Source organism: Orycteropus afer, unplaced genomic scaffold (assembly GCF_000298275.1).
Source record: "Orycteropus afer afer isolate SDZICR_OR568_19922 unplaced genomic scaffold, OryAfe1.0 scaffold00047, whole genome shotgun sequence".
Classification (NCBI taxonomy): domain Eukaryota; kingdom Metazoa; phylum Chordata; class Mammalia; order Tubulidentata; family Orycteropodidae; genus Orycteropus; species Orycteropus afer.
In genome coordinates this window covers 5,786,024-5,798,248 of record NW_006921634.1, presented here as the reverse complement: position 1 = coordinate 5,798,248, position 12,225 = coordinate 5,786,024, and the positions used below count along the sequence as shown (strand labels likewise).

The following is a 12,225-nucleotide window of genomic DNA, read 5'->3' as shown; positions in this document are numbered from 1 at the left end:
TTGCAAATTTACCTGAAAACAGCTTTTTGCCTCATTCTCGCTCTTTTCTTCTAGAGTTAAGTTTTCAAAATCTGTTTCAGCAATACTGATATCACTGGTGCTGACTAAAGTAAGTTCTGGTTCTTCCATTATACCATGGCCAGACTCTGTCTCCTGTGTAGTAAAATTAAAAGGGAAATCATGTCAGAAAAACAGTCTTTAAAAATTCAAAATGTAAAAAATATAATTTGTTTTTTAGGCAAGATAATCATGCAAAACAAGAATTATAGCTCAATGTTTGGGATTCTGAAGGGAAATTTTTATCATCTTAAAGCGGGATATTTGACAATAAATATAACTAACCACACCAAACTTAATTTTAACTTGATTACCTTTACAACAATGTCTACTTTTAAGGAAAGAAAGAAAAAAAAAACCCAACAAACCCAGTTGCTGCCAGGCCCATCCAGCCTCCTGGCAACCCCGTGTGTGTCAGGGTAGAGCGTGCCCCACAGGGTTTTCAATAGCTCATTTCTTAGAAGTAGATCACAAGGCCTTTCTTCCAAGACATTCCTGGATGGGCTCAAATTTCAATCTTTCAGTTAGCCAATCTCACAGCACTGCACTGAACTAGTCCATGTAAATAATGGATTAATTTGATGTAGTACCATGAGGTTCAGTGTGTGAGGTGTTAAGCACAGGATCAGCTATCATTTCTCTGGGAATTGAGAAGGATATCAGAATTGGAAAGGAAAAAGTTTTTTGTAAAATTCTCTTAGAGGTCAGCTTTCATTTGGAGTTGTCATTTCATTACAGATAGCTAATGACCAAGAGCTTTAAGGCCTCAATGGAAATTAAGCCTTGCTGCTTTTCCTGAGCTTTGCTCAAAATAGTCTTTTCTAGAAAGGAATGTAAATGCTATTAATGCAACTCAGATTTCACTTACCCACACTGGGACAGAGCTCTGTACTGAAAGTGATCCAGAACTAAAAAAGAGCTCTGATTGTGCTGGTTGAGACAGGTTTCTTAAGATTTCTGGAGTATCTGTTTTAGTTGAATTCTCAAAATATTTTTCACTCTGAATAGTTAATGAATGGGGTGTCTGAACTGGAGATCCCATCTCCACTGTTCTTACGCATAACTGATAGTCAGATTCCTCTGCATGTGGATTTATGTCTACAACCCCACCAGCTTCATTTTTATCATCTTCAGTGAGTCCTTGATTCTCTAACATCACAGCAAGCCCTTTGTCAGATAGTTCTTTAAAGCACAGTCTCTTTTTTCTGTCTTCTGATTGGTCTTTTACTGAGCACTCACTAGACGTAGAAGCACATGGAGTGCTATGCTGTACAGTTAACTGAGTAAATACATTAACCTCATCAGATGAACTTAGCAAATTTTCTTCAGAGACTGGGAAATGAACGTCTTTTTTCTTATTTTGTAATACTTTTTCAGAGAAGCAGTTCTGATTTTCCATGTCTTGGGGAGAATCTCTTGCTTCAATGCTAAAAATACTTGGTAAATCAGCATGCTGGCTCCCCTCCTGTGAGGAAAATTCTGGCAGAAGCTGTTGAAAAGATTGTTCAGATCCTGCATTAAGAAGTTTAAGTCGGTCAATCATTATTATATGTTATAAAACAGAGGCACAGATACATCTCTAACAGTTTCTAAGTAAATAATAAATAAATCTTAAGATGAGTGAAAACTGATGTATATAAAAATGAACAGAAAGCTAAAGGATAGTCACAGTAATCTTCAAACAATTCCATAGCTCACACCATTCTTTTCTATTTAAAGACAATCTGGCCACTGGGTGTTGTAGTAACTTTTTTCTCCTCCAACAAATGAATGTTGATTTTAAAATAGAAAAACTTAGAAAAAAGTATATCATATGTATATTTGTATAAAAAGTTCCAGAATACCTGTTAACTGATCACCTCTACCGAGGGAGGGAAGTTGAGGAGCAAGGAGTAGTAGCACTCCTGCTTTATTTCAGTATTGCAAAAAAAAAAAAAAAAAACAGGATATATTACTTCTGTTATTTAAACAAGTACACAGTGAAAGAAACATAACTTGTAACATTGGGGGCAGGAGTGAAAAAAATGGGTAGGAACAAACCAAGATCTGCTAAGTACAATTTCCAAGGAAAGCGATGTAAAGAGCCATGAAAAAAATGTATTCGGTTTTATTTAACTTTTTCTAACTTTGTAATATACATACCGTTCATAATATTTTCTGTTGCAAAACTTTGAGCTGCATCATGAGCTGAGTTGCTGTCAGATTGCTGGTTCAGACTTGTGTTAACAGAAGAATTCAGGCTCATCCTCAGTGCAGTAAAAGAATCCATGGTTTTGGAGGATCCAGTATTATGCTGACTTTCATATGAACACTCTGAGTTCTAACAGAAAACAACAAAGAAAGGCTGAAATATTAACATATGTATTATTATCAGTTGAATCAAAAATCATGTTTCTTTGATATTATTTTTCCTTTATTATCACCTTACTATCACAGTAACAATTTGCTTATTCAAACTCAATTCTTCCTTTTCAATCAATATGAAATTTTTAGGGAAATATTTAGAAAACAAATTGTGAATTATCCAGAACAAGTAGAATTTAGAAGGAAGCTCTGTGGTGTAGTGGTTAAGGCATTTGGCTGTTAACCAAAAGGTCAGTGGTTCAAACCCACCAGCTTCTCTGCGGAAGAAAGATGGGGTAGTCTGTGAAAATTTACAGCCTTGGAAACCTAATGGAGGTCACTATGAGTAGGAACTGACTCTGGCATTGAGTATGATTTGGTTTGAATAGAGTTTAGAAGAAGCTGTGGTGATACAGTGGTTAAGGCATTTGGTTAGTGGTTTAAGCCTACTAGCTGTTTTGCAGGAGAAAGATGATGTAGTCTGCTTCCAATTTACAGCCTTGGAAACCCTATGGGGGAGTCAGAATCAACTCGATAGCAATGAGTTTGGTTTTGGTTTGGAGTACAGTTTAGAGCATGAGATCATTTTCTGGTCAACAGGAAGTATGTATAGAGTAGCATGGGACATGAGGCTATGGAAACAGGAAGACCCAGGTTTGAATCTCAGCTCCTTCACTGTGTAGGAAAATATTTTTTAAATTTTGCAAAATCTTACTTTCCTGAGCTGTTTAAGGTGGAATTCCATTAAACAAACAAACAAACAAAAACACTCAACTAAAACTAATAATAAAAACAAAGTTAAACACCCCATGGATCATATCTATTAGCTGCAGATAAAGCTGATAGGACAAAATTTTAATGAAGCTGTTTCTATCTTAGTTCCATATTAGAATCAGAGGAGCACATAAAACAAAACAAAAACAGAAACAAAAAACCCAAAACAAAACAAAAAAGAAACACCCCACAAAAACTCAACGTCTTAGCTGTCTTAGAGATTCTGACTGAATATTTTTTTGGGGGGGGGCTAAGTTTGGGCATTGGAATTTTTAAAAGCTTACCACATGATTCTAACACGCAGAACCATAGTTCTAATAGAAGAAAACATTTAAAATTATTCTTCGAAATTTACCACAATGGAGAATCTACTTTAACATACCTTGTAAAAGACTTTGCTGTCTTGAGAAATCCCAAAGGATGAAGATAACAAATCAAAGTCTGGCTGTGGTTCTAAGGGTTTAAAGAGCTCACGATGCAAATTTGGAAAGGTGTGTTCCAATTCAGGGAAGTCAAAATCAACTGTTGGCACTTTGAGAAGAAAAAGATTAGTTTTAAAATTTAAAATAAGCTTCATAGGTAACTTCAACAGAATTACTTCTAAATTTTCATTATTAGCAGACTATTTCAAATTAAGTGCTATCATAATTATTTCCAAGGTATAAAAAATGTGACTAAAACCTTTGACAAATATAAAATTCCATTTCTACTAGTTCCCCAAAGTCTTAAGAGGTTAAGCTAGGCTAGTAAAGGACAGATCTGACCGCTGCTTTGACATGTTCATTATTTTCACTTAGCACACCTTTAGGATCAATGATTTTTTAAATGAGTATTACTACAGGCCAAGCATTGTTTTATATACATTCTCTCATTTTATCTTCAAGATCCCTCTTTTACAGAGTAAGTTACCCATTATCTACAAGCAAGTCAATAGTCAAACTAGGAGCAGAACCTAGAGTTGTCTGATTTCTGAGCTCTTAGATTGAATAATATTGTCTCAGCTGTTACAACTAACTTTGCAGTGGTAAAGGAAGATTTGCTAATTAATCTCTTTTACATGTTCTCTAGTCAGTCTAGTTAGTTCCAGATCCCCTTTCTCATTCAATGCTCTCAATATTTTATGTTTTGTAACAGTGTTACAGTCGGCCAATAACATGAAGTTCAAACAATCACTATTTAAAACTAAAAAGTATAAAAGGTTAGAAGTTGAAACGTTTATATAAAAGTATTTTTATTCTTACCCTTAAAATCTGTTTTTCCAGGCATCAAGTTTGCTTCCTTTATGTACTTGTCTATGATCTGCTGAACATGTGTTTGATCAGAGGTTAATTCTTCTATTCTAGGTAACGGAGACTCATGAGCATCAGAAGAGTTGTGCTTGTAATAAATAGCTTGTATTGGAGGAATGACAGAACTTAAAGCGTTTGTTTCCTCTTTCTTTCCAGTGGTAGATTCTTGTGGTCTATGGTCCACCTGCTCTGCAAATGACTCTGAAAATTGAGTTGAATGAAAATAATTGCCATGGCGTGGTACTTCCTTACAGACATATTTTGGCACTCAGTAGGTTATGAGATAAGTGCGACCAAGAAATTTGCTCAGAGATTTCCACTGAATGGGATGGGAAAATTTGACAGAATAAATACTATGGGTCTGCAGGCCTGTGACTTCCAGTCATTTAGAATATCATAATGTCTAATATTCTATCACGCATGAATCATTTACTTTTGATATTTAGGAAGCAATGCTTCTCCTACCACTGTATGGTAGGTCACTCAACTGATGCTGGTTTATTTCTATTTATTTACAAACATCCCTAATGTTATTACCTGGATCTATACGGCTCAAATCTGTGTTTTCGTAACTTAAAAGGCTCCCAGTAGAAATAGTTATTGAAGATAACGGCTCATGAGAAATGTCTTGTGTCTCAACCTAAAAATTAAGGGGACTATTAGACCACAATGGAGGAAGTAATATCTAGAAAAAGTGATATTTAAAATTCAATAGTGAAACTGCAAATCATCAACATCAGCAGTTATTAACTCTGAGCTCAGGTCAAGTGTAGAAACCTTCATAGTTATAAAGGTCAGTAGTAAAACTTTTTCATCATTGCTCAGCCTGATTCGCCTTTCATGCATACATACACACAAATACACACATACTCCCACCCTAATTCACGCATTAACAATTCCTCAATTATCCACTATCAACTTTATCAACACATACACACACACATGCACACACATGAACACACACTAGATACATTGTTTTAAATTATGTTACTCTATTGCTTCCCAGAACTATAGAGATCATGCATCAGGTAGACTGGAAGGTCTTCTGATGCTCAGATTTGGCTATTTTCATCATTGATCCACTTAAGTAAGAGCAGATCTCAGAGAACACAGAAATTAATGAACATTTCATCATTTCTCTAAATTAAACAGAAAACACTATGAAGCCAAATAGCTCTTTTAACATTGTAGCATACATTAAACTTTACTAACCTTATTATCTGGTTTCTCAGTGGAACCCACATATGTATGTTCTTGTTCCTCCACTTGATTCTCAGTCAGAGACTCCTTGGTTTCGACTGTAAAATGGATTGTAGAGGTTCAAAATGGGGGGAAAAATGTCTGGGTTAGGACAATTAAATTCGTAACACCAGAGGGCACCATTTCCTGCATTTACTTTCCTATTTTGCTTTTTAGAGTTTGCCTTATCTTATTAAAAAAAAAAAAGAATCATTTTACTATTTGTTAAAAACATCCACTAGTAAACACATATTCTTTTTCCTTGAAAACTGCAGTTGTCATTGCTATTCTATGCACAAAGCTCTTAACAATACTTGAATACTAGGTCTGAGAATCAGAAAAGAGCTGATGTGATGAGAAATGTTTCTGTCATTATTTTAAGTGAAAAATCAAATACATTCAATCATAAATTTGGTATAGTCTTAAAGGTGAGAAAGATGCATATAAAACATGTCATAAAGAATAACAAAAAAAGTGCAACCAGAGGCTGCTTTTGAATGGTAGGATAAGAAGTAATTTGCACTTCTTTATACCTTTCAATGTTTTCTAAATTCACAATGAACGTGTACTGTTTTAATAATGAATTATTGTTCATAATTATATTTGGGGAGCTCTGGTAGCGTAGTGCCTAAGGCATTTGACTGCTAACCAGAAGGCTGGTGGTTCAAACCTACCAGCCACTTCTCAGAAGGAAGGTTGGGCAATCTACTTCCACAGTGATACCGCCTCGGAAACCCAAGGAGGGGTCGCTGTGAGTTGGGTCCAACTCGATGGTACATAACAACAATTTATATTTGACATATTAAAATATACATAAAATTATACTTTCTAATTATTAATAACTCAGGTATTGGGATGATTTTTCTCTTATTCCCAAGCCAGTATTTGTGAGAAAGCTGATCTAGATATGATAGCTGTGGCTGTGAAACAGAATAAAAGTAAAATTGGCCCACCAAATATAAACTCAAAATTTCTGACTCCTTATTACCTTGATACTACTAAAGGAGATTATGCACATTCTTAGTGTTCGTGTATAAAATATATTTTCTTAAATGGCAACTCAACACACATGCATAAATACACACACACACACACACAATCTAGCAATCTCTGTGTGTATATATACTCTAAAAACTCCATAAAATAATATATATATTATAGATAATGAAGTAGAAATAGTTAATATCAAATATTATCTTTCAATGCAATTTAAATCTTTAAATACAATTTTTTTACTCTATTGTAGTCCTTTAAAAAATTATTTTTTGTGACCTACTTAACTTAGCCATTTACCTTTTATTTAGTAGTATTTATACTCATTTGGGGTGCTCTGGTGGCATATTGTCTAAGGCATTTAACTGTTAACCAGATGTCTGGTGGTTCAAACCCACCAGCCAGCTACTCTTTGGAAGATTGGACAATCTACTTCTGTAGTGATACCACCTCGAAAACCCAAGGAGGTGTTGCTATTGAGTCAAATCTGACTCGACAGCAGTGAGTTTGGTTTTTTATACTCATTGAGTACATTAGTCAAATTCTGATTTTAATGCTTCTCTAAAGAGATCTGGTGGCACAGTGCCTAAGGCATGTGACTGCTAACCAGAAGGCTTGTGGTTCAGACACACCAGTTGCTTCACAGAAGGAAGATGGGGCAATTTACAGTGGGGGAGGGAGGAAGGTTGCTATGCGTTGCAATCAACTCGATAACAGTTTTTTTTTTTTTTTTAAATTTTGTACACTCACTGAAATTTTAAATAAGGAAAATGAAGAGATGGTAAAACTTCAAGTGAGTTATTTTTAATTCAGAAAAAGAAAGCTAGATGAGATAAGAAGTTAATCTTGGGCTTTTCAATTCAATTAATCACAATTATTTACTTTATCTACAACAAGACTACACCAGAGGAGAGATTAGTGAACAGAGTTGCATTTGGGTAGTGGGAAAAAGCAAAAAATAAAAATGAGAGAAAGGAGAATGGTTAGAGTTATTTAAGATGAAGAAATCACTAAAAGTAGATGGTCCCTGAAAGTACATGGAAGATAAATAAATGTTATCAATTTGGACATGGTTCACTGGCAATAAGGACCCATTAAGTAGCTCCTGGAAAGAGAAAGTAATGTTATGAAAGCAATCCCCAGATTAAGGCACACATTTCCTGCTTTCCTTCAAAAACAAAGCATCATTTCCTGCTTTTGTACAAAAGCAAAGGACATTAAAGCCTGAGTTAGCAACACCACCTAAAAAACTATTAAGAAATCAAGGTATGAAGTGCTGAGGACCTAAATGAAGTGGCAGGGAGGAAATGGAGAAGCAGTAACAAAACCAAGACCCTTCTAAAACAGAAATAATATGAATCTGGGGATGATGAGAAACAGAAGAGCAGCACTTAAGAGACTGGAGTTGACCTAGCATTGTCAGCTAGGCTTTTGTGTTGCTAGGAGCTAGCCTGACTCATAGCAAAGTCTTGGTGTTCTCCTATAAGCATTAGGAATTTCATGGAACACCAGTATTAGACAAGGCTACTCTGTGACATGGTGTATCAAGAGAAAAACCACACCACTCGCAATCATATCTGAACACAGAAGCAAACAGGACCATTGTTGTCTAAACTACAAAAATGACCAAACATCACCGAATGGCTGCTGATCCTTTACCTGTAAAAGACTTAGCCTCACTCTATTCTTTCCATCTCCTAAAAAATGATTTTTAGATATTCAATAATAGAATTATCTCTGTTTTCTGGCATCACCAAAAATTAGTAAAGAAAGCTCTGCTTGCTTGAACCCTTCCTCAAATAACATAATCCAAGCCCAAGTAAGTCTCTTCTAATATCCTGCTACTAAGATGTAGCGTAGTGCCTAAGGCACTTGACTGCTAACCAGAAGGCTGGCGGTTCAAACCCACCAGCCACTCCTCGGAAGGAAGATGAGGCAATCTACTTCCGTAGTGATACTGCCTCGGAAACCCAAGGAGGGGTCGCTATGAGTCGGGTCCGACTTGATGGCACATAACAACAACAACAAGATGTCTCATGGTTTATTATGATGTGTGTTTTCTCATTGCAACTAGTCAAAACACTCAGCTTTGTTTAACTATAGGTATGTTTCAAATGGTGACACTGACAGGTAGAATAAAAAGGAAATAGAAGCATCAATTGTAAAAACCTAAAACAATGATTTAACAATCTTTATTTTAAAATGTCAAAAGTTATAACTAACTAGAAATGGTATCCTTTAGAGTAATTTGAATCTATAACAACAAATGAGAGGCTAAATTTAATTTTTCCATAAATCCTCAAAGGTTTCTCACATTTCTTATTTTATTATAGTTAAACTAAAATATCAATTACTAAAATAATTACAGCTAAAATTAAAAAAATCTGGTTAGAAAAGTTAACAATGGAGGAAGTACTTTAGAACTAATAAAGCAGTACTAAAACTATGCTTTGTAGGGTCAGTAACAATATTACACACATCAAACAGCTTGTTATATATGTGAATATACTCAAAAGCAACAATATTAACATTAGTTGTCTTTGGGTAGGAGGATTAGGTGATATAAAGCTTTGTCTTTGTAAGTCTCTTTAATTTTCCAAATCTTTGAAAATAAACATAAAGAAACTCATTTAGAATGCCACAGATAAACACTATCTTTAGGAAAATTCTAACAGTATTTAATAAATGTGTATCATTACTAATAGGATTGAACACAAAATATGTGAAGGCTACTAACTGTACAAAACTCTTACGTTCTCCTACTACTTATTCAATGAAACAATTTAACAGTGAAATCACTTATTTGCTAAATAAGCTCTACTTCCCTCATGCAACTTTTTTTATATGAAAATAATATGTCTCTTACATTAAAAAAAAATCTGTAAGACATGAACATATAAACTAGGAAGTGAAGCCCACTCTCCAACAAATCTGTGTGAGCACTTTGGTAATTATCATTCCAACTAACTTTCTGTGCATGAACAAAGACTTTTTTTTCCCTCTCATTTATTTTACTAACCATATGTTGTTGATGTTAGGTGCTGTCAATTTGGCTCCAACTCATAGCAACCCAACGTACAACAGAACAAAACACTGCCCTGTCCTGCACCAGCCTCACAATCCTTGCTATACCAGAGCCCATCGTTGTAACCACTGTCTCAGTCCATCTCATTGAGGGCCTTCCCCTTTTTCACTGACCCTCTACTTTACCAAGCATAATATACTTCTCCAGGGAATGGTCCCTTCTGACATGACCTAAGTAGGTGAGATGAAGTCTGGTCATTCTCGCTTCTAAGGAGCATTCTGGCTGCACTTCTGCCGGTACAGATCTGTTAGTTCTTCTGGCAGTCCATTGTACTTTCAGTATTCCTCACCAACATAACTCAAAAGCATCAACTCATCTTTGGTCTTCCTTATTTACCATGCAGCTTTCACATGCATATGAGGTGACTGAAAATACCTTCGGCAAACCTTAGTCTTCAGAGAGATCTTTGCTCTTCAGCACTTTAAAAATGTCTTTTGCAGCAGATTTCCCCAGTGCGATGTGTCATCTGATTTCTTGATAGCTGGTTCCATTGGTGTTGATTGTGGAACCAATTTGCGGTGTAGTAAATTACCTGGTATGGTTTTTCTAGCCATAAGTCTTTGTAAACTCCATGGTGGAATTTACTGTGAGAAACTGAGTAGCTCCTGATTGTTAAAATCATCCACCTGGGGTATTTCTGTTGGGAGCAGAACAAAGTATGTTCTGGGAAGTTCGCTCTCTCTTAGGTGCTTAGAATTCTGATGTTGTGATTGGTTAGTTTCGCCACTCTGCCAGGCTCAAAAGGAGGTCTCCTAGAGGCAGAAGAAGTCTGAGTGCTGGCTGAGAAGGACATGCTGCTGAGAAAGGCGCTCCCAAGAGAAACACACTCCTGAGAGACACAAGCTCCTGAGAGACACGCACTCCTGAGAAACACGTGCTGCTGGGAAAGAGATGCAAGAGACACGCATTGTTGAGAGAGACACCAAGGGACATGCACTGCTGGGAGAAAGACTGTGAGAGACTGCTGGCTGAGAGATGGTGGGCTGAGAGAGACTGAGCGTTTTTCCTGAACGTGAATTGTAGCCTGGTGCTTCCCTAATAAACCCCATAATCTGTGAGCTCTGTGTGGCCAATGTAGCGAATTATTGAACCCAGGAGAGAGGTGGTGGGTGCTTTGGGAGGAACGGTTGGTGAAAGGACTGGAGGGAGGCAGCATGTCTGGCCTTGCAGAAATAGGCCTTGGGTTACCGATGGTGATCCTGTTTTCCTCTTGTGGAGTTAGACGAGGTCAGGAGATGTGGCCTCCTTGCCTTTTTAGCACAAGTAACATGAAATCTTTGACAACTTCAATCTTCTCCATTTATTATGATGCTGCTTATTGGCCAGTTGTGAGGATTTTCGTTTTCTTTATGTTGAGATGTAATCCATAGTGCAGACTGTAGTCTTCACTCTTCATCAGTAAGTGCTTCGAGTTATCTTCACTTTCAGCAAGCAAGGTTGTGTCGTCTGCATATCACAGGTTGGTAATTAGTCTTCCTCCAATCCTGATGCCACGATGTTCTTCATATAGTCCAGTTTCTCGGATTATTTGCTCACCATACAGACTGAACAAGTATGGTAAAAGAATACAACCCAACAAAGTCCCTTCCTGATTTTAAACCATGCAGTATCCCTTTGTTCTGTTTGAATGACAGCTTCCTATATACGGGTTTCTCATGAGCACAATTAAGTATTCTGGAATTCCCATTCTTCTCAATGTTATCCATAATTTGTTATGATCCGCACAGTTGAATGCTTTTGCATAGTCAATAAAACACAAGTAAACACCTTTTTGATATTTGCTTTCAGCCAAGATCCATCTGACATCAGCAATGATATCCCTTGTTCCACATTCTCTTCTGAATCCAGCTTGCATTTCTGGAAGTTCCCTGTCAGTATACTGCTGCACTCGTTTTTGAATTATCTTCAGCAACATTTTATTTGTGTGTGATATTAATGATATTGTTTGATAATTTCCACATTCTTTTGGTCAACTTTCTTTGGAATGGGTACAAATAAGGATCTCTTCCAGTCAGTTGGCCAAGTAGCTATCTTCCAGATTTTCTGGCATAGCTGAGTAAGTGCCTCCAATATGGCATCTGTTTGTTGCAACACCTCAATGGGAATTCCATCAATTCCTGGAGCCTTGTTTTTTGCCAATTCCTTCAGTGCATTTCAACTTCTTCCTTCAGAACCACTGGTTCTTGATCATATGCCACCTCCTGAAAGAGATGAACATCAACAAATTCTTTTTGGTACAGTAACTCTGTGTATTCCTTCCATCTTCTTTTGATGTTTTCTGCATCATTCAGTATTTTGCCCAAATAATCTTTCAATATTGCAACTTAAGGCTTGAATATTTTTCTTTGGGTCTTTCAGCTTGAGAAATGCCAAGTGTGTTCTTCCCTTTTGATTTTCTAACTCCAAGTCATTGTACATTTCTTTCTTTCTTTTTTTTTTTTTTTT

The 12,225-nt window shown here is 36.3% G+C and overlaps 1 protein-coding gene and 2 non-coding genes across 3 annotated transcripts in view; all 3 read right to left on the bottom strand.

Annotated features, from left to right (window-relative positions):
* Positions 1–12,225, bottom strand: part of CEP295 (centrosomal protein 295) — a 63,245-nt gene that overhangs the window by 3,748 nt on the left and 47,272 nt on the right. The window contains 7 exon segments of the mRNA XM_042780574.1: positions 13–153; positions 926–1,569; positions 2,200–2,377; positions 3,557–3,705; positions 4,416–4,664; positions 5,001–5,103; positions 5,676–5,761. Coding sequence (XP_042636508.1) covers positions 13–153; positions 926–1,569; positions 2,200–2,377; positions 3,557–3,705; positions 4,416–4,664; positions 5,001–5,103; positions 5,676–5,761 — 1,550 coding nt within the window.
* Positions 5,217–5,286, bottom strand: LOC122149791. Its single transcript, XR_006163334.1, has one exon. It is a non-coding gene; the product is annotated as a small nucleolar RNA U2-30 (small nucleolar RNA).
* Positions 5,464–5,543, bottom strand: LOC122149792. The gene has a single exon (XR_006163335.1). It is a non-coding gene; the product is annotated as a small nucleolar RNA U2-19 (small nucleolar RNA).